At 48.1% G+C, this 24,981-nt stretch overlaps 3 protein-coding genes across 8 annotated transcripts; 2 read left to right on the top strand and 1 right to left on the bottom strand.

Annotated features, from left to right (window-relative positions):
- Nucleotides 1–1,982: 1,982 nt before the first annotated feature.
- vdac3 (voltage-dependent anion channel 3) lies at nt 1,983–10,031 on the bottom strand. Of its 3 annotated transcripts, none has more exons than XM_018728726.2 (10): nt 9,935–10,031; nt 7,017–7,088; nt 6,337–6,386; nt 5,987–5,989; nt 5,269–5,421; nt 4,580–4,632; nt 3,477–3,704; nt 2,920–3,070; nt 2,720–2,777; nt 1,983–2,632 (listed from the first exon to the last, which is right to left on the bottom strand). In XM_018728726.2, exons 2-10 carry the CDS (start codon nt 7,081–7,083, stop codon nt 2,541–2,543), a joined length of 855 nt encoding a protein of 284 aa, XP_018584242.2. In that variant the 5' UTR covers nt 7,084–7,088; nt 9,935–10,031; the 3' UTR covers nt 1,983–2,540. The 3 variants fall into 3 exon arrangements, with proteins under 3 accessions (XP_018584242.2, XP_018584244.1, XP_018584243.2); XM_018728728.2 differs by lacking the exon at nt 9,935–10,031 and adding an exon at nt 9,625–9,642; XM_018728727.2 differs by lacking the exon at nt 5,987–5,989.
- enkd1 (enkurin domain containing 1) lies at nt 9,601–15,724 on the top strand. Of its 4 annotated transcripts, none has more exons than XM_029247284.1 (8): nt 9,601–9,664; nt 10,891–10,981; nt 11,517–11,750; nt 11,967–12,139; nt 13,151–13,279; nt 13,732–13,880; nt 13,976–14,112; nt 14,426–15,724. In XM_029247284.1, the coding sequence occupies exons 2-8, from the start codon at nt 10,897–10,899 to the stop codon at nt 14,584–14,586; spliced, it is 1,068 nt and encodes a 355-aa protein (XP_029103117.1). In that variant the 5' UTR covers nt 9,601–9,664; nt 10,891–10,896; the 3' UTR covers nt 14,587–15,724. The 4 variants fall into 4 exon arrangements, with proteins under 4 accessions (XP_029103117.1, XP_029103115.1, XP_029103116.1 ...); XM_029247282.1 differs by lacking the exon at nt 9,601–9,664 and adding an exon at nt 10,062–10,206; XM_029247283.1 differs by lacking the exon at nt 9,601–9,664 and adding an exon at nt 10,246–10,471.
- Nucleotides 15,725–16,269: 545 nt separating this feature from the next.
- Nucleotides 16,270–24,400, top strand: polb (polymerase (DNA directed), beta). The gene is made up of 14 exons (XM_018728642.2): nt 16,270–16,443; nt 17,050–17,107; nt 17,451–17,517; nt 17,609–17,683; nt 17,864–17,922; nt 18,275–18,324; nt 18,617–18,668; nt 18,806–18,860; nt 20,805–20,877; nt 21,224–21,294; nt 21,486–21,572; nt 21,683–21,747; nt 22,098–22,237; nt 22,574–24,400. Exons 1-14 carry the CDS (start codon nt 16,383–16,385, stop codon nt 22,666–22,668), a joined length of 1,008 nt encoding a protein of 335 aa, XP_018584158.1. The 5' UTR covers nt 16,270–16,382; the 3' UTR covers nt 22,669–24,400.
- Nucleotides 24,401–24,981: the final 581 nt, after the last annotated feature.

Here is a 24,981-nt window from a genome sequence, read left to right as displayed (position 1 = left end):
GCCTGCTCAGCATATCTCATGATTACTTTCGTGTGGACTGTACAAGGTCTATCAGGCTGTGGGGTACAAAGTAATGTGCCCACCTGAGAAAAATGAAAATGGCAAATGGGGCATGTGTGTTCAGGTGTCAATGTTGCATGCTCAGAATTAGTAAATAGCAGTAAGCAGAATCACGCCTAGCCCCATGACCATGTTCCCTGGAAAATTCTGTGGGAGGTGCTTAAACAGTACAGGATGCCGGGGCCACTACTGCAGGCCATTCGGTCCCTGTACACACGGCCCAAGGGCTGTGACTGCATACTTGGTCTTAAGTCAAGCTCGGTGAATGCGAGTGTTGTACTCCGCCAAGGCTGCACCTGGTCCCCCCTCCTGTTTGTCATTTTCATGGACAGGATATCAAGGCACAGCCAAGGTCAGCAGGGCATTCTATGTGAGAGTGGGAAGGTGATGACTCTGCTTTTTGCAGATGATGAGGTGATCACTTCATCTTTTGGCACCGTCACATGGTTGCCTCCAACATGCACTGGAATGGTTTGCAGCCGAGTGCAAAGCGGTGGGGATGAGGATCAGCACCTCCAGGTCTGAGTCCATGGTTCACTCACAGAAAAGGATGACAGAATTTGCCCCAGGTGTAGTAGTTCAGAGATCGGTCGTAGACTGGGAGCAGCGGCAGCAGTAATGCGGTCGCTGTACTGGGCTGTAGTGGTGAAGGGGGAGCTGAGCCATAAGGCAAAGCTCTCTGTTTACCGGTCGATCTACGTCCCTACTCTCACCTTTGGTCATGAACTCTGGATAATGACCAAAAGAGTAAGACTGCAGATACAAGGGGCTGAAATGAGTTCTCCGCAGGGTGTTGGGACGCCTCTCCGTGACAGGGTGAGGAGTTCGGCCACCCAGGAGGAACTCGGAGCCGCTACTCCTCTGCGAGAGGAGCCAGTTGAGGTGGATCGGGCATCTGGTAAGGATGCCCCCTGGGCACCTCCCTTTGGAGGTATACCAGGCACAGCCAACTGAGATGTGGCCCCGAGGTCGGCCCAGGACCCGCTGGAGGGATTATATCTCAGTTGGCTGGGGATCCCTCGGTTGAGCTGGAGGAAGTTACAAGGGACAGGGATGTCTGGGCTTCCCTGCTATCCCTGGTGCAACCGCAATCCTACTAGGACAAACGGGGGGGGGGGGGGGGGGGGGGAGATGGATGGATGGATGGATGGAGAATCACACCAAGAATTGGCTTCTGACAATTCTGGATGGTGCTTGAGTGTAGGAGTAGAACATAGGCTCGTTCACATTTCAGATTGTTTTTATTTCATATTCAGGGTTCTCTGATTACGGGACTCCATTTAGTCTTGGCTCAACACAAGTGGCTGGAGGTGACAGGTGTAAGTCTAGCAGCACAGGGGGTGAGTTTATATATAAAAAAAAAAGAGAGAGATAGAAAGGAGGGGGAGGTAGAGCATTCCCCTCTACCAAGACACCATCAATATGTCAATAGGTGTATGATTCAATGTATCCACAGCACTGGAAGTCACTCACAGTATATGAGGTGATCTCCACTCAGGCTATGGTACTTCTACACGGCCGTTACTGCACTACTCTGCATCTTAGTTCACTGGGAAACTGCTTTTATTTCACAAGTCTAACAATCAGCTAGAAAAACGGCTCAGCAGTAGAGCAGCAGCACCTTTCCTAATTGGAGCAGGAAATACCACGGCACGTGTGCAACACACACAAAAGGAAGCAATGCACACTGGGTGAAATTATAGGGTGGTACACCTGGCGGGTGGGCATCCAGACAAAGTGCTGACATACACACATAGTTAATGGATGCTGTGACTTCACAGCTTACCTGTAACTTACCTTTCCTTTCACTTGCATGTAAGAAGTGTGTTTAAAATGGTTTTGCCTTCATCTTAGTGGCAGTTACTTTATGGTAAGTTGTGAATCACATCTGCAGCTATAATGCACCACATTCTTTTCATATGTAAAAAGTGAACTGAAAGTTACATTTATTTAAGAACAAGTCCCTCCATAATGACTCCCAACTTGAGACACAAAAATTAATTATGAGGAGGGAGGAATCTACACTGAGTACAAGCTAAGTCGCACCGGAAAATTGGTTTAATACAAGAATGCAGGCAGTTACATTTGACAGTAAACAGTTGAATGATGTGAAGCTACGCAGATCACCGGACCACAACTAAAAGGATGTTCCCACACAAACACCAAGCAGCCCCAGGCCATCTCATCATGGAAGAAATAAAAACAAACACCACGCAATATTTCATCTGCTAGGGCAGCAGTAAGAAATTCACATACAGGGAACTAACACCTTGATGAGTCTGCAATGAATGCCAAAAAAAAAAAAAATATTTTTCAGAATAGGAGGAGTCCAGGGAGTACTGCGTATAGGGGTTTGGTTAAGGCCAGAAGTGTGTATGAGAGAGAGTGTGTACACGCATGTTTTCATGGGGAGTCCTGAGGATGGAGGTACATTTACTGGTGCTCTTTAAGGGAGGGAGTCATTTCCCAGCTCCTCTTTTCTACACTTCCAGCTCAAAGCCCATTCCCACCTTGTGTCCCCCAGCGCTGAAGTTCTTGCCATCAATCAGTGCAGAGAGTGTGAGCTTTACACCTAGGAGAAGACATTCCAGTTAGGCTCTTCTTCAGCATCACCCTTCAAATACTTCATTAAGAAACACTTGCACGTGTGTGCTGTTACCTGGTCGCAGGCTTTGCGTGTACCCCACTCCAATCAGACTAGCATTGTTGACTTTGGCCTGAAAGGGACAAACGTCAAATTCACACACTGAAATACCCATTTATTGCCTAGGAACATGGGAGAAAACTACAGTCCAGAGGAATTCAGAGCTCAGACCTCACAGGAGAGAGAGAGGGGGGGGGGGGGGGGGGGAAACTCACAGAAATGGAGGAGTCTTTGTCCAGCTGGTATTTCGCCGCGATCCCAAAGCGAGTGTTATTGCTGCCTGCTGTCCAGGCCAAGTTGACCGCAGTCTCCAGTTTACTGTTCACCTTCTGGTAAATAGAGCCACCAAACTCAGTGCCGTCGTTCCTGCACAACAGACAGCGGCAATCGTCCAGCAACTCAAGACTCTCGTTTGCCACATTTGTGCAAAAACAGAGAGAAAACAGCGACGTGTGCAAACGGAGCAAACAAAAAACAGTGCTACAACAAACTGAAGTGAGACGCACTGCCCGCGGCGTCGTCCACAGCATATGCTGCCCTCTGACTGTAACGGGACCGGTGGCTCCTGACAACGCAGATGTCGCGTTAACCGTTTCACCTTGTGAAAGACTGGTGCAAGAAGCAAAACGGCAGCCAAGCCATTACAAACTAGACTACAACATCTGACAAAATCCAGGCTCAGAAGGTGCAGCTGAGCCCATAGCACCTAAACCAAAGAAGCTGAAGCACATGGGGCGCAGCAGGTACGAGCACCACTGTGGGAAATACTCACACGTTGGTGTGCAGCTGGAAGTCACCGGCCTTGTAGCCGAGCGCAAAGTTGTTCTGAGCCAGCTTGGACTTGGCTGTGTCGAAGGCCATCTGGTAGCCGGCCAGCCAGCCCTCATAGCCAAGCACCGCGGCCGCGTGGATGGTGGGGCCCGCAAAATCAAAGTCGATGTCACAGCCCACGTTCATGTAGTCGCGCTTGTATCCGGTCTTGAGTTTCCCACTCTTCTTGCTAAGGAGAGCACATGACAGAGCATCCACCTGAAAGCATTGCTAATCAATGTTTAAGTTACTAATGGCCTTCACACTCCTTGTACAGCGATGCTGAGCTGCAGCTCACAGAGCTCTTGGTTTCACAGCTTAGGAGCCATGTAGCCATCTACAAGAACACTGAAAAGAGACTTGTTTAAAAGAACGTTTCCAGTGCACCAAGTGATGTCCTCAGTACTCGCTGCTGGACACGTTTTCAGCCTAATTCCGCTCCTTCTCGAAATGTCCCCTCAGTGTGGTCATCATTAGCTATACTCATCTCAATCATGTCCATTTCCTTCCGTCTCAGTCGTGCTGGAGAGCTCAGCGCTCTCCCCCATCACCACCGAGTCATTTGGAGACATCTAGGAGCAAAGGAAGGAGCCGCCCTTGGAGGACCTACTGCAGACCTACTGTACCACACTGGAACACCAAGCAGAGGTGGGCAGCTACTGCTAGTGCATCCCCCAGAGGGGTGTTTTCTCCAAAACCTGTAGCCTGGGACTTTTTCCTTTTCCTTTCCTCAATTACCTCCATTGCCCAAAGGTGAAAGAGCGCAAAGACACGAGTGGACCGTGATATGACCTCTCTTGCTTTGTAAAAGCAAACAATCGATACCCCTCAATATGCTTAACACCCAATATTGCATATTTAAACAGCATTTCCAACATTTAAACACCATTACTAAAAGGCAGTCAAGACAGACGCATGGCAATCTCGAGTTTGCCAACACCCCTCTGCGTGTGTGTGTGTATATACACGCACGCCTCGGAATCCACATGCCCACTGCTATTACAGACTTTTCATTCACTTTTTTTTTTTTTTTTTTTTTAACTGCGAGCAGAAGAAAGTACTTACCCCGTGTTTGGCACAAACGATGTATCGAATGTTAGTTTCAGTCCCTTAGCGAGCTGTACAGGAAGGAAGGGACATCTTTCAGTTTTACGTCACACGACTTGATACAGAGTCTTGTCTATGATGTCTGTGTAAATACAGCACCAGACAAACTGTTGAGTAAGCTTGCTGAGTAAACTAGTTTTTATCTCAAAGCACCCGGTTAACAAGTTTCAGCAGTAAATCACTTGACGTATCTCCAAAGCCCTTCTGCAACATTCCCAAGACACACGACACATGGAGGTTCCCTCATTTTCACTCTTCTGTAAAGTTCATCCCATGTAAGTACTGCCGGGTGTACCCAAACTTTTGACTGACACCAGACCTCTATAAAATTCTGCAACCACGTTTTCGCATTTATTCAAAAATTGTCCAGACTGAATGCTGACCGTATGTTTTGGTGACCATCCTACACACGGGTCTAGAAAGGAGTCTCCTTTAGCAAGTGAGCAGAAGTTATGGTCTGAGACAGTGGGTCTTCACTTAGTGACCAAGAGCAGGTGTCCAGCGGCCCATGCCAACGGTTTACGTCCATATTTCTCCCAGGTCGCCCGCTGATGGTCACAGCAGGCCCGAGGGAGAGCCGTCTAAACTTCTGACCAGGTTCCCATGAGGGAGGTCAGCAGGTCATTCTTCCAGGACGGCTCACCAACCTGGTCCTCCAGGGTGATCTCGGTGGAAAGCGTGTTGTCCGTGTTCCACTTCTGGTTGAAACTCAGGCCCAAGTCTGTGAGTTTGTACTTGGTCTCCAGGTGACCGCTAGCCTTTCCTGTGTCTGTGTTACTGGAGCCAGACGTGGTGAACTCCTGAGGAAAGGATGGGTGGAGGGAGAGAAGGAAAGAGACAGGGACAAGAAGGGTTAGTAAATGAATGGAAGAATAAAGAAAAGGGAATTAATGTTTTAAGGACAGGTGAAATGAAAAAGGATGGAAGCAGATGAGAGAAATGAAAAAAGAAAGAAAGAGGGGGTGAAAAGACATCCCAGCAGCAGCAGTAGACATGATGAACACAGGTACCAACAACGGTATGATGCATGAGGTACACAAGGACACTGGAGCTCCAGAGAGAGAGTTCCAACAACGTCCCTGTGGTACACCGACCGCAGTAACAGGCGGTGCGTGCCACAGCAGTGGTGACACAGGGGCCTATGTGAGCCACACACGCCACACACAGCCTTACCATCTGACAGAGAGAGAGAGACACATCCACAGAGGGAGCAGAGAGACAGAGAGAGAGTGAGAAATCAGTTCATGCACATGCAAAATATCTCATCAAAAAGTCAAATGCAGGAAATGTATTAAACCTCCATTGCAAGGACTATGAAACTGTTTATTGTAGCCTAATCTCCTAAAAGTCCATTAAAATGTAAACCATCTGAGAGAAAGAGCTCTCGGATGTCTTCCACGTTAAAATCTGTCACTTAAACTTCATGCAGCAATTTAAAGGGCGTTTGTGAAGGACAACTCTGCGAAGATACCGTCTCCAGCAACTGCGATTCAATCCTACCTGCTGACCACACAAAACATGTAAACGGTCATCTTTCAATTGAAGACAACACTCAAAAACACGGGCTCTAAAGAAGAAACATTTACGTTTCAAGATTGTCACATGAGCTGCAAGAGATGTGTAACGTGTGTGTGTACTACCGTTAAGCTCATAATTGCTACAGCGAGACATTTCCGCATCTCTGAGTGACACTGCTGTCAACTAAAGGTACTCACAACTCCACTCTGGGACTTGGTCTTCAGATCCAGTTTGATCAATCCGAAGCCTGAGAGAAGGGAAGGGCAGAGGGTGGAAGGGAGAGAGCAGTAAGGACTCGCAGCAAAGAGGCTTCCGTCCGTTCCGCATCACGGTGGATGGCTAACGAGCGACGCTCTGCTCATGGGACTGCAGCGCGTCCCAGACCCCCCGTGGCGAAGTGAGCTGCCTGTCCCTCAGAGCGCTACGAGCTTCTACAGTTTTGACCAACAAAGATGCTTTCGTTTCTGGGATTTGACGGGGACGTTTCGCAGCAAAGTAAATGCATGGTAAATGCTGTGCAACAACTCCCCGCATACAGCTCGCAGCTGTTTAGGGCAAAGGGTTCCACCAGCCGACCTCTTCGGGTCAAAACCTGGGCCACTTGATGGGCCAGTTGCTCCATCATCAAGGACTCCGCAGATTGCGATGGAGGTCAAGAGGACGGCACAGCTCGAGGTTTGAACAACCTGCTCTCAAGCGGTCTATGAGATCATTCTGCAGCGAAGCGGGTGGCTTTAAATGTGAACCGAGCGAGATGCAAGAGGAGCGCGGAGGACGATAAGCGCGGCGCGGCGCCGCGCCCTGGCCTGCCTTGCCGGAGCGCCCCTTCTCTACGGTGCTAACACGGACCGGCGGCGTCGCTGCGAGCGTGCTGTACCGTAGCCCTTGCTGAAGACGTCTTTGGCAGCCTTGCCCAGGTCAGCGTATGCAGGAGGAACAGCCATTGCGTCTGCAGAAAAACAGTGAAAATTAAAATCGATTAACTCATTTCTACAATGGACGCATTTACAAAACAAAACAAAACAAAAAAAAAAAAAAAAACCCTGATTGCCAAGTACAATTTAAAAAAAAAAAAAAGGGTTGAAACAGAACATCTGTTCCTAAGCAAACACAAAATACACTTTATTCATATTTTAATTAATACATTCTACACGTGTCACAAATGGCTCATCTAACAAGGCCACGAACATTGTTTCCCGGTGCATTTGTGAAGTATGACAGAAAGATGTGGTACAGCTCAGAGAACACGCTCGAGCTGCAGGCCACACGGCAGCAGTGTATGAATGTGACCCAGGCCCCTGTATGGGGCATCAGTCTTTTCCCCAGAGCAGGAGCAGAGCCCTGCCAGCGTCCCCTGCCAGCGTCCCTTCCGCTCCCCTACTTCACCGATGGCTCCTTTACTCGGTTTTATGTCGGCAAGAAACCGGTGTCAAATCATCTCGGTGTCCAACAGAGGATGAGAGCGGCGCGCAAGGGCAGGTCTCCAGGACGCCTGCTGGGAAGGAGATTCACCCACAATCCAGCTGTGCTGCTCTACACTGCTGTGCTGACACAGTACGTTACATATTAATACTATATTTTAGGTCTTTGGGTTCAACGTAGAGTAAATTTGCTCGTACGACTGCATTGCCTCCCAAGGGAGATGTTCAAGCACTTCAAGTGTCACTTTCACCACACTCGTGTCACTTTAATCCCTACATTTCAGCTCGCTTCTGAATGCTCTTCATTCGTAACAAATACTGTGGCGCATTCTTTCTGAAAACCCGCTATTGTCCATATTCCAAAGGGCAAAATGTGCTGCATTACACTTTCCTTAATCATTATTGAACTCACACCTTCTGCCCAAGGGGTTGTACATCGGGAGCTCGACGCACAAACGCACTTACGACGATTCGCTCTTTTAACCATCATAGTGGAGCAATTCTGGGAAAGCACTGTGCTCTGTGCTGTGTCGCAGCGCGGGTTCGAGCCCAGGGGAAGGCAATCGCTCCAGCCGCTGGGCTACACGCTCCCCGCTTGGGATTTGATCCAAAATCACACGGAGCCTGAGGCCCTGGGAGACCAGAGGACCCCCCCCCCCCCCCATCACAAGGCAGGGCTCAAAGTCACCTGTGAGTCGCTATTATTAGACGGGTCAAATATGATACTGAGCTTCATGTGACCACCCGCTTATGAAAGGAGGTGCTTCTAAAAAAAAAAAAAAAGTTAATTTGCTGTCATGTAGGAAAACGTTGTCGGTTTTGACAACATTAGTAGCTCTTTGAAGACGGAAACACTAAAGAACTTACACACACACACACACACACACACACACGTCTCTAAACTACAGTCCAGTTCCTTCTCCTGCGGAAAAAGGGAGCAAAATACATCTCGTAGAAAATGTAAAACGTAATGATGTTTTCATTACATCAGCAGGCAGAGACACTTAGATTAGTGATTCTAAAGTGCAGTTTGTTACTTTCCACCACATGAACCATTTAGGTGACACTTTTCACCAAAGCGACTGACAACACTGGGGTACTTAGAGTTATTTAGCCATTTATACAGCTGGGTAGTAATTTTACCAGAGTAATTTAGAGTAAGTACCTTGCTCATGGGTTCTACAGCTTAAGGTGAGATTCAAACCTGTGAACTTTGGGTCCAAAGGGAGCAACGCTACTACTATGGTACCAGTTGCCTGCGAGTGAGTGAGTGAGTGAGTGAGTGAGTGAGTGACAGACAGACTTCACTGCTGCTGTTGGCCACCTGCGACATGTTTCGCTGTGCAGAACACATAGAGTGCGATACATTTCCCTTACGTTTACATTTATTCACGTAGACGCTTTTCTCCAAAGCGACTTACAACGGACACTACGTAGCGTTATTAGCCCACACACCTTATTCACCACGGTAACTTACACTGCTAGATACACTGCTTACAACTTGCTACTCGCACACATCAGTGGAACACTCTCTCTCTCTGTCACTCACACACTATGGGGGGAACCTGAACAGCATGAGTGTGGGAGGCAACCAGAGCACCCAGAGGAAACCCCCACAGATAGAGTCTGAGCGGGGCTCGAACCCACGTCCTCTCGCACCACCGGGTGCGGCGTGAGACAGCAGCGCTACTAACTCGCCGTTCCGCCCCCTGGCGCCCACGACACAAAAAGGACACACACGGGACACACACTCTTCACACTCGTCCCTTCAGGCCAAGTTAGTGAGCGGCGGAAACGGGAGCGGGAGCGGGAGCGGAGAAAGGCCGAGGCCGAGGCCGAGCTCGAGCCCCTTCGAGCACACGCCCGTGACAGTCACAGTCAGTGTCACCGAGGGGACGTTGCGAGATCAAGGCGCGACGGTTTGAGCGACTTCCTCAAACGGAGCACGACGAGGCAGGCAGGCAGGCAGGCAGGCAGGCAGGCAGGCAGGCAGGCAGGCAGGCAGGCGCAGGCAAGCAGGCAGGCAGGCAGGCCGCAGCGCAGATGAAGATGAAGAGAAGCGACCGGCAGCGCGGAGCTCAGGCAGTGGATTCGAGGCCTTGCGGTGAGGCGGCGGCCCTGCTGCTGCTGCTCCTCCTCTCTCTCTCTCTCTCTTCATTCTCCTCCGCCCGGCGGCGCTGCTGCTGCTGTCAAAACACGACCTTGGAGCGCCAGCACAGGCAGCTGTCTCTCTCTCTCTCTGTGTCTATATTAATATTATATATTGTCAGCCTCAGCCTGCCAGAAAAACAGGCGCTCAAGACATCGCGCAGCAAGCAAGCAAGGCGTCCCCGCACCTCCGTGCGCTCCAGCGGGCGGCGCTCCGGCTCCTTACCGTTAAGTTCACCGCCGCTGTACGAAGAACACGGCGCTTCTGCGGGTCCGGCGCGAGGAGAAGGAGGAGGAGGAGGAGGAGGAGGAGGACACAGTAAAGGAGAAACGGGCGCGCAGTCACTACTGAGCATGCGCGACTTCTCTCCCTCGCACGCACTGCGTGCCCGCGTCACGTCGTTGTGCCTACGTGCGGCGTAACGTGCGAAAATGGCTGCCACGTCACGTGAGCCGCCGTCGCCACCAAATTATTTCTCTGTACGGTACGCGTAATAAGTAAGTATGACGCTTACGTTGCTATGCAGTGTCCTCAAGCCATCTTGTAACTGACTGTGCACGTAAATGCAGCAGAGCGACTCTAGCGATACGCAGTTGTTTCACACGACACGACATCTGCGGAGCTATCCAGGGCTGCATTCTCGCGCTGTTCTACCTGTACGTACTTGTAGCGCCGAGAACTGAGAGGTGCGCATGCGCATCGCAAGCCGTTACCATGGATACGGCATAGTGTCCGTTGTGCGGTGACGTCTCCTAATGATCGGTGGGTAAGAGCGAAGTGCGGCTCCTTCTTTACCGTGTTTACGCGCTCGGACGGACACTCAGCGCTCCGTTGGTCCTCATACGTTCCGCTCTCTGTCTGTAGAGGAGCTCCGCTTGCAGCCTGGAGTAGAAGAGAAATTAATCACGTACAGCATGAGAGATTGTGTGCGTCGATTATTATTATTATTTTAGACTGTGCTCCCGTTGCCGTCCTCTCGTGAGCCACAGTCCCTTGTCTTTAACCAAGGGCAATTTGGCCAAAGAAAGGTCAAAGTTCTTACGTACAACACCTGCAGTTTGCAACAAGTTCATAAATAATGCCGGCGTGCGTGCGTGCGTGCGTGTAAAGTCACAAACGTGAATGATGTTTAAACAGCTTGCTAAAGTGTAGCACTTTAACTGTGATTTGTCCTGTTGCAGCCAATAATGTGCGAGGGTCCCTCTTCGATCTCCGGCCCGATCCCTCCGGACCCCTCGCTCTTTCCGGAACGCTACAGACAGCCCGCCTCCGGTGAGAGACGTGCGGAGTTTGGTAACCCTTGCGCCCTGGAAAGGGGTCGATGTAGAAACAGCAACTCGAGTGCATCGCTCGCCAAACCGCCCGAGCTGCCGTGCGCCCCACTGTGTCGCCGTGTCATTGTTTTTCCCCTGTACGCTGCTCATCCCTCATACAGAGGGAGCCAGTACTTGAAAGTATAGTGGCTTCAGTGGAAAAAGGCTTCTGTGAGCATGACAGCATGAGCGTTACATTGTTTGTCAGTCGAGTAGCGCTGCGACCGCCACAACGTGTGATGTGTAAGGTGAGGCGTCGTCTCCGTTCACTCTCGTGTCTCCTATAACCCACACCTCATGTGAATGTCGAGGTCAAGCATCTCCTTCATCTGGCTGTTCAGTCTTGAAATGAACGTGAAATCCATCCTGTTGCCTGTTCTACTCACAGGGGCAAACGATTTCATGTATTTTTCTATTTTCTGCGTCCTGTGCATCATTACGTGGCATCATACTGCAGCTCCATGTCAAACCCTTCTCTCTGCTTTGCGTTCCAGCAAGAGGGCGTCTTGAGGGGAACCAGGAGCCGCCGCCGCCGCATCTGGCCCTGCCGTCAGGGCCCCTTGCACCCGATCCTTTACTGTATCCCGGATACTACAGCGCTCGAACCCCCGCCCCCCCTCGCGCCGGCGCCGCTGCCGCCCACATCCGCGAGAGGAGCCAAAAGGGAATGGTGGGGCTGCTGCTCAAGATGGAGGGCGTTTCTCTCGGCTCGACCCCCCCCAGATCCCGTAAGAACGAGCGATGCTGCGATCCACATCTTGCACGAGAATTTCCATGCTCCCCAGCATTATCATGATCCTCGTACCTGAAGAGGACGTGGAGCCGCCGGTATACGATACGTCCTCAGTTACTGTTCAGCATGCAGCTGGACCGCAGGATGTTTCTTGCACCTGACCTCATAATTATTCAGAACAGAATCCGTGACCTCACCTGTTCTGACACAGACCCACAGCCACGAGATTATGGCAAGGAGAATGTTCGCAGGCTGAGGGAGATCCAGAAGCGGTGCAGGGAGCAGGAGGCCGAGAGGGAGCGCACCAGGCCCCTGCCTGTCAAGGCTCTCTGGACTTCTTCCAAATACCAGAATGTCACGTCCAAAGTGATGATTCAGCTGCAGGTAAGAAATGGTTTTGTCGGAGCATCGCTGTACTTCTGCAAAGTAAGAGTGTATTGTAGTAGGTCCATTTTTGCCTAATTGTTAACGTGGGGAATTTCTAACTTGTTCCCTTGGTTGTCTATAAGATACATTATCTGATGCGTAATATTCTCATTTGTGATTTGTTCCTGACTCTTGCAAAGCAAGTCATCATGAAACAAACACTTCATTACTTTTAATTTAAATAGGAAAAATATACATTTTCTTCCTGAGGCACAAAAGGTTCACCCATTTTTCTCCCATATGTAGAAAGTTCCTGCTTTATCTTAAACATGGCTGAAAATCTTCTTGAAAAACACTGGTGGCTTAGTGGTTACAGCTGTTGCCATTGGACCCAAAGCTCGCAGGATCAAGTCTCATCTCCTGCTGTAGTGTACTTAAGCATTGTGCTTACCCTGAATGCTCCAGTAAAATTACCCAGCTGAATAAATGGGTAAATAACTGCAAGCAACTTAGCATTGTAAGTCGCTTTGGGAAAAAGCATCAGCTAAGTATGTAAATGTAAAAGTCCAGAATATCGGAACTACTGTGGACACCTTTAAATCCAGCCTTAAGACCGCCGTGTCCAGAATTACTTACACATAACACTTTAACGTGCTCCCTTTTTCTATCCCCCTACCCCGTGCTGTCAGCATTTGTCATTATTATATTCTCTTTATTTTGATGTGTTTTATTCCAGCAACCGTACTCCTCACTACCACCCATAACACAGAGAATCGGAAGTACAGCAGGATTGTTTTAAAAGTCCCATTTAGCTATTTGAGGTTGGTGAAAACGTGAAGGTGGTGAAGGTGATACTTAGACAGACATGGTGTGCAATCTGTAGATTTCTGTTGCATTTGGACAAAAACCACAAATTAATCAGACCTATTTTTGCCTGAACATTACTGTTTGAAGGCTGCGGATGGCGAAGCAGATGGAGAGATGGAGAGCGCTCTAACGTCTTTCCCGTATTCTTTGTGTGTGTGGAAGGAAGCAAACCCCCCCAAGAAGCCAGAGTGCCAGAACTTCCTGAGAGCTCACTCTGGGAGCAGCCCGACGAGGTCTCTCCTGCTCCAACGCTGCCCGTCATCGCAGAGCCTGAACAGCTGCGATTCGGAGGTGAGACCATGGCCGTTTTCGCTCTGTCGTACCAGGGAGGATCGCTTTCAAGTCACGAGAACTACGAAGGAGCTGTTTTCACACAATCGTGCAGCGATGTCGCTCACGACTGCTGACTGCAGCCACTTAGGTGGGGTTTATAAAACGTTGGCTGTGTTCTCGGTGCAGCACAGGACTGGTGCGCTGCTCAGCTGTACAGCAGCAGGAACGCACTTGGGTTGTGATCCTGCGACCTTCAGCTTCCAGTGCTGCGTTCGTCACCTGCCTGCTGCCTTCGGTGTGAACAGCATTGTTTTGGGAACCTTGCGTCCAGAGCTTGGCAGTAGTGCCCTACTTGTACCCCATTAGCTGCACTCTGCAATGTTCAGCGAAAAGTGTCTGCTAGAAGAATAGTTGAATAGATGAATAAATGCGACCTTTCATTGCTGCATCTCGTGCTGTCTCTGCGTTAGATGCAGGTGTGTGGGAGAACGGTCGATTTCGTGGGCCTCAATGCTCGGGCTGCGGGGAAGACCGCTCTGCGTCGCTCCCGCTCCTTGCAGAACATTTCAAGGGAGCAGCCGAAGCCCGTCTGTGCACCGCGGGGCCTCGTGCCGCACTAGTGAGTGATGCCCGCGCAAAGCCTGCGTGGCTCCGCTTCGCCTCCGAGAGCTGGACCAGCCCTGACCATCTCACTCGCTGTGTTTCTCCTCTCAGCCTGGAGAAGAGGAAGAGGCAGTGGCGGCAGGAGGAGGAGGACAGGAGGAAGAACATGCCTGATCCATCAGTCCCAGCTGGTCATACTCTAGTACCGGAGAAGGAGAGGCAGGAGATGCTCCAGTCGCTTAAAAACAGTAGGAGTCTCCTGTACCGGCACACCTTTCACACCCTTCACACCCGTCACATTACTGGCAAAGTCCCCTCCGACAGCACGGTGTCCTCAGGTGCTTCAAGGCGCTTTCAGCAACTGAAGGGGGACAAATTAAAGAAAATGTGTTCCTGAGCCGCGAAAAGTCGGCCAATTTTTCCTGTTTTGTGAACGCCGAGATGGTCTAATGCAGCACGAGGTCCAGAGGCTCATATTCTCGTATCTACTGTGGACACCTTTACGTGTCAAGAGTCACACGTTCGAAAGCGCTTACAAAATTTCTCCCCTGGTGCTTCCAGCACAGCAAACCCTGGTGAAGGAGCTGCTCGCGCTGCCGATGCGCACCGACACGCTGAGCGTCCGGTCTCGTCGCGCGCACCTGGACTGCAGGCTGTCGGAGCTGGACGAGGCCATCAAGGTCTTCTCCCGGGACAAAGTGTTTGTGAGGACCGACTCGTAGCAGCTTCTGCTTCAAGAAGGACCAAGAGGCCCAGAAGCGCAGTTGGAACACAGATATTTTGTCCACTTTAGTTCGGGTAATTTAAAGTGTAATGTGGAGGTGTCATTCCTGTCGGCCTCACCTGAGCTCTCCGTCAGTCAGAGAGGCGTGTATCTGGACGCCGAACACAGTGAAAAGTTTGCCGAGCGCATCGCGAGTTGTGCGCTAATACCCTCAAGTATGAACGTACGTGTCGCGTTAAAAACTCTGTAACTTCATAACTGCTTGTAAGGCCGCTGTTTACACTGTTTACATGCAGAAGAAGCATCATGAGCTGTTTTTCATTAGCGCTCTTGCTACAGTCCTCGGGACACCTGGTACCCTGCGGTCAGTTTGTCGCTACGTCACGTTCAGAGGCCGTTTTTTCGTCTCATACGGTGAGAAAACCACACCTTCATTATGACATTCAAAGCGTTGGCGTTCTGCTCACGTCAAACATGAGAAATGTGTCGCTTTCTACGCGTACAAATTACAGCAGTGCCATAGTGTGACTTTTTACCCCTATGAAGTTCGCGGGGAGACAGAGACGCAGACGCTCGATGCTCAAAGCACCTTCCGTTGGTCTACGCTGCTGTTTGAAAGAGCCCGCAGTACAGGGGCAGCGGTGCGCGGCGCTGGTGGAGAACCGTCGTTTTTGGGGGACGGATAATAACGTTACACGAGTAGCAGCCCATGGAACCGCTAGGAAATACGCAGGTAATTATGAGAGAGGATGGAAGGCGAGGGAGAACGTAGGGAGAAGATAGGAGATCGGGAGGGAAGTGGGTCTGAAAGGTGGGTTCTGACATTTTGACGCTTCTTGAGTCGGGGGGGTCACAGATATCACGTCTTATTTGTAGATGCTGTATGTGCATAGATATTGGGGAGTAGATCCATCGATGCTTTTGTAGACTGCAGTTATAGTGCTGGACTCGATGCGGGCAGATATAAGAAGGCCGGCGCAGAGAGACGAGGAGAAAAAAAACTAGTCGTACCGCGGTATTCTGTGTCACGTGGACGGGTTTTATGGCAAAGGCTGGAGGGCCTGAAAGCAGATCAAACGGCTGCATCGTGGGTTTCTTCCAGGTGCTCGTTTCCTCACCCACAATAAATAAAGATGGGTTCCAAACTAACTGTGGATTCTATATTGTTGCCCCCTTTTTATTTTAATTAATAAGAAGTTATCGCTATATTGAACACACAACATGTCATGCTGGAAAAAACAGGTTCATAACATCATCACAAACTGAGTAGCATCAGGATTTAAGCTATTTAAGTATTATACAAATTAGGAACTAGACAGTTACTGAAAAATGACAAAGGAAAAACGAACTGACAAGGAAAAGATGAATAGAGGTGAGTAAATAAGCTCTCCCATAGAGAAGATATCCCTGTGGGACCAAAGTTTCAAGACATTTCTGCAGTTTTAGCAGTTGCCTGGAATGAACATGTTCCGTAGTAGAAATTCCTCACCGACTGGGTCCGCCGGGAGAGGCGCGTTGGGCTGCTGGGTTGCTGCGCCGTTGCTGTGCGCCGCTGCTGTGCGCCGCATGGCCGGAGGGGGGCAGCATGACGCTGCTCGTCGCCACAAACTACCGCAGAATCCGCCGAAGAAGGACGGACCGTTATGGTACGTCGCTTTGTGACGTCATTGACGTAGCTACGTGTCACCCCATTGTTGGAGTTGCGCCTGGAGAAGCGAGCCGACGAGTATTGAGCAGTTCGGCGGAAAAAAGCTGTCAATTCTACACTGGACTGGGTGTATAGTGAGGACAGCGATGAGTAAGAGAAAGGCGCCGCAGGAAACGTTAAACGAAGGAATTACAGACTTCCTAATCGGTAGGCGACTTTGTGTGTTCGGTAGCTAACACAGCTGCTAGCCGCGGCGCGTGCACGCGCGTCGTCAGTCAGTCAGTCAGTCAGTGAGTGAGTGTTTGTGCAGCCAAGTTATTAATTATTCTACTTTCTTAAGATAGTTCTCGTGTGACAAACGCGCTTCAGGATCACGGTCGGTGTTTCACAGACTAAGACTACGTAGTCTACATGATAAATAATTACTGCAGCTACGTTTCTTTCGCGACCGGAGACCCGAGACTCGAGTCAGTCAGTCCGAATCCGAGTCCGAATCCTTCTTTCCTCTTCGTTATTCTGTTTTTCCCGCAGGAGAAGCACAGATGGTGCAAAGAAATGTTCAGTTGTCAGTCAGTGATAGTGGTTGGAGCCAAAAGGTGATTCCGAAATGTTTCTCTCTCTCTTGATCTTTTGTTTTAAATTCCTTTCGCTACTATATATCGTTAGAAAATGTGAAACACGTCGTTGCGTGGCGAAGGCTGGACGGAGGAGGGCGTGCGTGCGTGCGTGCGTGCTTGTTTGTTTGTTTGTTTGTCCGTCCACACACTGCTCCGCTCCGCTCCGCTCACTCTTGTCTGTCTGCTCTCTCTCCAGAGTTGGCCAACTATGAGAAAAACGTGAACAGGGCCATTCATAAGTACAACGCTTACAGGTGAGGTGAGCTTCCTCAGTGCTCTCGTATGTTTGTTAAACTTGAAGATGCCGATAGTGCAGTGCGGTGGTTGGAGCCGCTGCCTTTTGGAGCCAGAGGTCACAGGTTCGATTCCCACCTTTGGCTCTAGTACGCTGGAGAAAGAAGGTACTTACTCTAAATTCCTCCAGTAAAATTACCCAGCTGCATAAATGGGTAAACAACTTTAAGCATGTTAACGTGGTAAGTGGCTTTGGAGAAAGCGTCGCTTAAATGAATCGGTGAATCAATCTGTGCGCGTGTGTGCATCTTCGGTGCATGTAGCTGCGTTCCTGTTGAAACGTACAACTTGTTTCGATTTCAGGAAAGCAGCTTCTGTTATTGCCAAGTACCCAGAGAAAATCAAAAGTGGCGCCGAAGCCAAGAAATTGGTATGTGTGACACATGTTCGTTATCAAGGCATCTTTTCGCGTTTCCCACCTTGTAAGTTAGAGATAATATTTTCCAGTGATCTTTTCACAGGATGGAGTCGGAGCAAAAATAGCTGAAAAAATTGACGAGTACTTGGCCACAGGAAAGCTAAGAAAGTTGGAAAAGGTAATAAAGATTTTCTTAAAGATATTATGTCTAAAGGTGTACATTTTGAATGTGTTTATAAATGATTAGCATTCTAATGTTCTTCAGCCAGTGTCACTTGTTTACACCTGCTTTGTATTGAAACATATGTTGAGTTAAAATACCTCCCAAGTTTTCATGTTATTTTATTGCTCTTTGCAGATCCGGAGCGATGACACCAGCAGCTCCATCAGCTTACTTACCAGGGTTACAGGCATAGGGTAAATGTGGGTGATTGTTTGTTGGTATGTGGGCTGGACAATTCATCACATTTTAGATTCTCTACAATAATTCACCAAAGTAAACAGCTGGGTAATTTTTATTTGAGCAATTTCTTTATTTTAAGTACTTCTACTATTAATGTGGAATCTGCTCCTGTGTCTCCAGCTTGTTCGTTGCCTTGCTTTGTTTGGTCTGTTAATGTACATTGCAATATATTATTAATATCACCAGTCTTACATTTGGCCTCTTTCTTGGTTATTGCGCTTGCTCCTATGATGAGTATGGAGTGAATTTTTTTTTTGTAGTCATGGATCAATTGATATGTCTATATTCTTTCCCCACGCTTCGCAGACCAGCCGCTGCTCGCAAATTTGTGGAAGAGGGTGTGAAAACTCTGGATGGTTTGTTCTGTTAAATCTTTACTCCTAACAACCTGAATGTTCAAGCCTGGTGTTATACAAAGTTGGTCTACCACGATAAATGTGTGACAGTGTGAAATAATAAAACTATCCAGGGTGTTTTTCCTTTCATTATTATGAATTTGGGTTGTGGAAGGTCATGAAATGGTATACATCGAGTAAATGTGCATTATGTGTAGATCAATATCTTATATTAATTTTAAACATTGCTGGAATGGAAATGTATTGGTGACATTGTACAGATCCCCTCGTTTTCTACTTGTTCCACTTGCAGATTTAAGGAAGGTTGAACACAAACTCAATCACCACCAGAAGATTGGACTCAAGTAAGTGTCACTCTGAGTTGTTTTGAGGGCACAGGCCAATTATGTAAATAAATGTGTAAGATAATGTATTTTATTAACTGCAGTGATTCAAGTAACAGTAGCTGTAGGTAGCTTTGAAACATTGCTCTGCTCGTCAGGTACTTTGAGGACTTTGAAAAGAGAATTCCACGTGTTGAAATGGAGAAGATGGAGGTGAGTTCCACAAAGCCACTTTTCCTTGGTTAATATCCTCAAGTGTTGATTGTTAATATTTAACTGTTTTACGTAACTGCAAAGAAAAGATGAACTGGAAGGAAAAGCATAAGATGTTTGTTGGTGAGATGCAGTGTGATTTAGTGGAATAATTTCTATGTTCCAGGATTTTATAATGCCACACTCATCATCAATTTAGGGGAGCTTCACTTTAAAGACCTTGCAGTGTAGGTTGGCTCATGCAGTTCAGTTGCACCATACGCACGTTTGACTTGCGGGATGTCTGCTTACCCCAGTTTGTTGGGGGTGGAGGGGCGGGATCACAAATGAATTTCCAGTCTTCATCCTTATGAACGGGTAGAGCAGTGTGTTGCACAGGAAGCTCGGAGCGATCCGTCGTCTGTGGGCATTTGGTGAACGGACGGGGAGGTTGAGCCAGTCTGTCCCCGTCACCTTCACCTGCTTTCTTGTCTTCTGGTTAGCAGAAGCATACTCTCCTGGAAGCCTTCTGTTTGTGCAGGGGTGTGTGTTTTGTCCCGCTGTTGAAGCCAAAGTTGTCTGAGGTTTGTGGTAACAGCTGAAAATGTCTTGAGCAATGCTGCTCGGTCAGGGACTCGAGAGGCCGGTCATCTGTTCTCCACAACGCTTTGTGCTGCTCTAGCACTTGGTGGAGCTGTATGACGTCCCTTCGAAGAAGCAGCCGGATCTCGGTAGTTCTCTGGCTTATTGTGGAATGCCAAGGTGGCACTTGTGCTCCTCTGCTCTCGCTCACCGTCAGCTGTTGTTTGTGCCACACTGGGGTGTTTGGGATTTTACAGGGCCTGTAGTGTGCGTATGTATGCAGCGTGTAGACTCTGCGCATCACTATGCGGAACAAGTCAGAGGGATACTTTGGTCTCCTCACCGCTGACAATCTGCTGTCACTCTTTACAGTTTATGAAAATGACACTGGACACATGAAGTGGGACAATGTGGAAGTTGAAGTTTACGAAATACTGCTTCTCTAGACTGGATTTGTGAAAGCCCGCATACTTTAACTGTGTACAGCGTTATTGAAGCATGTCATACGTTTTCTGAGTGGCGTGTGCATCCCGCTGTTAATTCCTGGACTTGATCAGACAGAACGTGGATTTGGATACTGTTTCCAACTCAGTGAAGGGTGACTTGGGGGAATTTGTGTAGCAGAGCCTCCGGCTCGGCGGATGACTTCAGTACGTCCACAAATCCAAAAAAAAAAAGCAGAGGGCCAGGGTCTGTGGCAAAGTGTTGAACCAGTCACTGTTTTTCACCTATCTGCTCACCTGTATAAATGCGCATGCACGCGCGCACACACACAGAGCGTTAACCTCGACTGGTAATGAAATTTTTGCTCGTAATCCTGAGCGTAATCATAATCCAATCTTCTCCTGGAGTAGTTTTTTCTATTTAAATCAATATAAATAGAATTAAAACTTCACAGAAACCCACCTTGGGGCCAAATTTTGAGGAACAAATTGGAGATTGTTTTTGTGCAGTACTATCTATTGTTTCTGTCCATAATCTGTGAAGAAGCACTCAAACAAGAATTTCGTAGTACTTTGTACACGGTACTTGTACTTATGACAATAAACCTTGAACAAATGCTAGGTGGGTCTTGAGGGTTACTTTTTCTAAGCTGTCTCACTGCTAGAAATCCTGAGGGCCTTTTTGTTGCACTTTTTGAACAAGATGCTTAGTCTGCTGTAATTTACAGTGTGTCGTTTACAATTATACACAGACATTGATTTTACTGTTAGTGTTTTTTTGGGACAAACCATTATTTCAGTTCAGCAATTAATTTTACCCATATGTACAAAAGTAAAGCTCGTGACATGTTCTTACAAACTTTATTATGAAGTCTTCCATAGAAAAGTGCACTTTGACCCATGTATTTTCCACTCTGTGCCTGATGGGTTGTGTCATTAGGCTCTAATTCATGGGGAATTGAAGCTGCTGGACTCTGAATACATTGGGACCATCTGTGGAAGCTACCGGCGAGGTGAGCACACACTGAGCTGTCACGCAACTGTGGTAAAAGGCATTATTTACATGAATTATTAGAGAACACGCTGTAGACCTGGTATAGTGGGGATTGCTTAAAATGCAATGGCTGGACCCTGATTCCTTGGGATATGGGCTCACTTTATGATTCCTCGCTATACTGGTAATTTCATGTCTATCTGAGACGAAATGGACTCGCTTATAATGCCATCGCTCTGCGCTCCCATCTTCAGTGCTTTAGGAAGGAGGCCAAGGTCAGGGTGTATGTCAAAGCTGACTCAGCTGACTGGGCCTGTCATGTTCGAAAGCTGCTCTTGCTAACTGTTATTGTCATATATTGTCAGGAGCTGCGTCCAGCGGGGATATTGACATCCTGTTAACTCACCCAAGCTTCACCTCCCAGTCTGAGAAACAGGTAATGGCTATTAAAAAATGTTTTGTCATGTGATACCTAGAGACTTGACAGAAGGTTATGATGTGTGATAATTTTTGTCCAACGGAGGCAGAAAGGCAAATATGTCAGTTCAGATTCCTGCCCTTCAGTGCATGTGGAGAAGAAAAGTGGGCCATTTCATTTTTGTTCTCATTTTCTTTTTCCTTCCATAGCCCAGACTCTTGCATGCCGTAGTGGATCACCTGGAGTCAGTCGGCTTCATCACCGATACTCTGTCAAAAGGAGACACCAAGTTCATGGTCAGTCTTGCTGTTGAGCACTTCTATTGATAATAAGTTTTACTGCTCTCTATCTCTTCACAGCATTGCTCATTTTTCTCAGTTTGTTCTGCCATGTGCTCATGGTTCAGGGTGTGTGTCAGCTGGATCGTGGTGAGGAAGAGGAGGAATATCCTCACCGCCGCATTGACATCAGGTAGACTTCCTTTAGGGTTTGGCTTCTTCTGAAGTCGCACGGCCAGCACTGTTCCGTCCTCTAGAAGCATCAGAGGCTAATTTCAAGAGACCTAAATACAGTTTAATAAGGTGGTTCTAAGAAAATACTGATTAAAAACTAATGGATCCCAAAGGAAATTGCACAAGGCAGCTGCGGCAGCAGCAGCAGCATACATCCAGCAAATAGACGGAAAACACCTGAAGACTGCGCGTGCAGTAGAGGAGTGTTTTTGTTCTTCAGAGAGGCCAAGAAACTCAGGAACTTGAAAAATGTTTCTGTCCAATCATGTTTTCCCCCAGTGGCATTCACATCCTCATCTTCTATCTAAGGTTAATTCCCAAGGATCAGTACTACTGTGGTGTGCTCTACTTCACTGGGAGTGACATCTTTAACAAGAACATGAGAACTCACGCTTTGGAGAAGGGCTTCACTCTTAATGAATACACTATCCGTCCGCTAGGAGTCACTGGTGAGTTCTTGCCACATGATTGCTCATCTGAGCTAATGGCCTCCTGTGGTTTGGGGTCAGTCTGCAGCGTGTCATGCAGTCACTTGCACTTCGTTACTTTGATTGTTTTGCTCGACATGTGGAACGTTGGACCCGTCATGTTCCCTGTAAATGGCACATTTGTGCACCCGGTGTGGTTCTGGTACATGGTAGACTCATAGTAAAAAGTGTTTCTACCTAAATGAGACAGGCACGAAAGCCCACATACTTGAAATGTACACACTGTCACTGAAGCATGTCGTGCGTTTCCTGTGTGGCGTGTGTCTCCCGTCATTAAAGCTTAGGCTCTTGTCGTAGGTGTAGCGGGAGAGCCGCTCCTCGTGGACAGTGAGAAGGACATCTTCGACTACATCCAGTGGAAATACAGAGAACCCAAGGATCGCAGCGAGTAACAGTGGAATGGAGATGAGGAGGAGGGAGGCGGTCTCAGGGAGATGCTTTCGTGTGCCCCTTTCATGTTGTTTTAGCTTATTATTACTGGAATCAGTGTCGTAGGCATTGACAAATGGTCAAAGAGATGTGCTAAAATGGTCTTTTTTGCTTTTCTGGTGTGTGTGTGTGTGTGTGTGTGTGTGTGTGTGTGTGTGTTTTACTTTAGGATTAGGTCTAAATCGTGTAGCACTGAGAGCGTTGGGGTGGGAAGAACAGGAAAAATAAGAAACCTCATACAAAGTTGGATTTTAGTCACTTGTTTGTTTTTATTGCCTTCATGGATATTGAAGGAAATATATTTATGGTCTAATTTATGCAGCATTATTGAACATAATTTGTCATTTAGGATTATAGTGTGTTTTGGGAATTTCACATTGGATTTCTGTATCTGTGACTCGATTTGAGCCAATTAAGAAACAGAATACACCCGTCCCTCACATAATGGGGTCGCGCTCTATGAATTACATGTTGATGAGGGACTCGATATGGGGAAGGTCTGGGAAGCTGATTCTGTCATGGAGAAGCACTCTAGTCTAATGCTCAGGTTCCCATGTTTTCCAACTGCCAGGGAAGGTTCAACAAATGACCATGAGGACCTGGCCCCTCCTCACTCCACAGCCAAATACTGCTGCAGCTGCTTCTGTCTGGTCTTCCAGCTCCTGCCATCAGCCCTCTCTAGCTGATACAGAAAAGTGCGGTATGAGTTGTTTGAGCTGAGAGAGTGTTCCTATGCACCTCCCTCCCCTCTCCTTTGGCTTCCTCTAGCTGTCTTAATAAGTTCCAAGACTGGTTACAGCCTTTGAAACCATCAGCGGATCTGTTCTGATCACTTGTGCTTCTCCACCTCTGCCCCCTTGGTGTTCCCATGCACAAGTACAAAATCAAAAACTCACCCAAGCATCGTGGTTCAGCTGTGGCATAATGATCGCCCTGTCTCACTCGGAACTGCTGAATCCCTCTCAGCATTGAAGAAGGGTCTCGAAGCACATGTTTCAGACCCACTTTTCTCTTGATCTCCTGTCTCTATTATGAACTTTGCATTATCTGTGTAAAAATACTCTGAATTCTCAGTGCAGATTTGAGTGAAAATGAATGTGGGGCTAAGTGACTGCTCTTGGAGAATCACGTGTCTGCATCTCTGTCTGTTGGCAAAAGGCACTTCTGTTTACTCTTACTTTGCTGTGGAGAAAAGAACCTGCTAAATGGACAAATGTAAAGAACACCCTTAACACTAGCATAAATAAAGCTTTGATGTCAAAATGAAATGAGGCTCATCTAGCGCGAGACCTTCGTAGTGCTAGGGCGCAGCTGGAAGAGCCTGCTGTTCATGTGAATCACAAGGTGCCAAAGACGATGTTCTTAGTGACGACACTTCTGTGAATCATCAACGTCTCTCAAAGTTCTAGGGAGGTGGAGCTCGCCCTCCCCAGCCCACTGCCACCTTGCAATGGGCAAGGGCTCATTCGTTGTGAATGGAAGTGTGACGTTAAATAGCAAGGCATAATAATGTTACAAATTGTTGACACCACTCATGCATACAAATACCTCTGTTTAAATTTAGAAGACATTTTTCTTCCGGGAACCAATTATTTCTCCCGAACAAATGCAGACGTTAATTGTATCCCCTCCCGGGGGCATGAACCTAATGGGCCCGTTTCCCGGACCACTCCCCCCTCCCCCCCCCTTTTCAAACATTAAGAAAGTTCTCAATAAAATACACAACCAAAAACAAACAAACAAATCCACAATGAAACGAACCCAAAACCATTTTCCTACAGTGGGTCAACAAAATTACTAAACAGCCATTACATAAAATACATGATGATTGTCAAGATGGTGAGTGACAGAGTCTTTCCCATAGCTGACCCATGTGACATTTTCCCCACACCAACATACCCACAGGAAAAGACCACATTAACCCATTAAGCAACAGATGGATGGGTCATGGGTGCAACAGTGAAATGGCATCACCTGTGTATAAATGTATTTATATTGTAGCGTCCCCCACAGAGCTACCACAAACTGGCTTGACAGACAGTGTAAAAGAAACGTGTTCTTTATCGAAAGCGTACATATCTCCAACAGCAGTCTTAACAAAGACGCTTCAGACAGTACAAGGCACAGAACACCTCAGAATCCCCCTGGGTCACTCCCAGCCCCCCTGCCGCACCCTATGGTTAAGGGGTTCCCCCCGGGACTCCCCAGAATCCCACTCTTGAACACTGAACATAAATAGGACGACAACCAATCAGAAACCACACACATAAACACTA

Source organism: Scleropages formosus, chromosome 21, assembly GCF_900964775.1.
Source record: "Scleropages formosus chromosome 21, fSclFor1.1, whole genome shotgun sequence".
In the NCBI taxonomy this organism is placed as follows: Eukaryota; Metazoa; Chordata; class Actinopteri; order Osteoglossiformes; family Osteoglossidae; genus Scleropages; species Scleropages formosus.
This window is presented reverse-complemented; position numbering and strand designations above follow the sequence as displayed.

Coding starts and splice junctions, on each gene's coding strand:
- enkd1 (XM_018728725.2), top strand. Junction 13,280..13,731: donor TGAACAGCTGCGATTCGGAG/GTGAGACCATGG, acceptor TCTCTGCGTTAG/ATGCAGGTGTGTGGGAGAAC. Junction 13,881..13,975: donor CGGGGCCTCGTGCCGCACTA/GTGAGTGATGCC, acceptor TTCTCCTCTCAG/CCTGGAGAAGAGGAAGAGGC.
- polb (XM_018728642.2), top strand. CDS start 16,383: ATGAGTAAGAGAAAGGCGCCGCAGGAAACGTTAAACGAAGGAATTACA. Junction 18,669..18,805: donor CACCAGAAGATTGGACTCAA/GTAAGTGTCACT, acceptor TCTGCTCGTCAG/GTACTTTGAGGACTTTGAAA. Junction 18,861..20,804: donor TTGAAATGGAGAAGATGGAG/GTGAGTTCCACA, acceptor TTGTGTCATTAG/GCTCTAATTCATGGGGAATT.
- vdac3 (XM_018728726.2), bottom strand. CDS start 7,083: ATGGCTGTTCCTCCTGCATACGCTGACCTGGGCAAGGCTGCCAAAGAC. Junction 3,071..3,476: donor TTCCAGCTGCACACCAACGT/GTGAGTATTTCC, acceptor TCTGTTGTGCAG/GAACGACGGCACTGAGTTTG. Junction 2,633..2,719: donor CACGCAAAGCCTGCGACCAG/GTAACAGCACAC, acceptor GTCTTCTCCTAG/GTGTAAAGCTCACACTCTCT.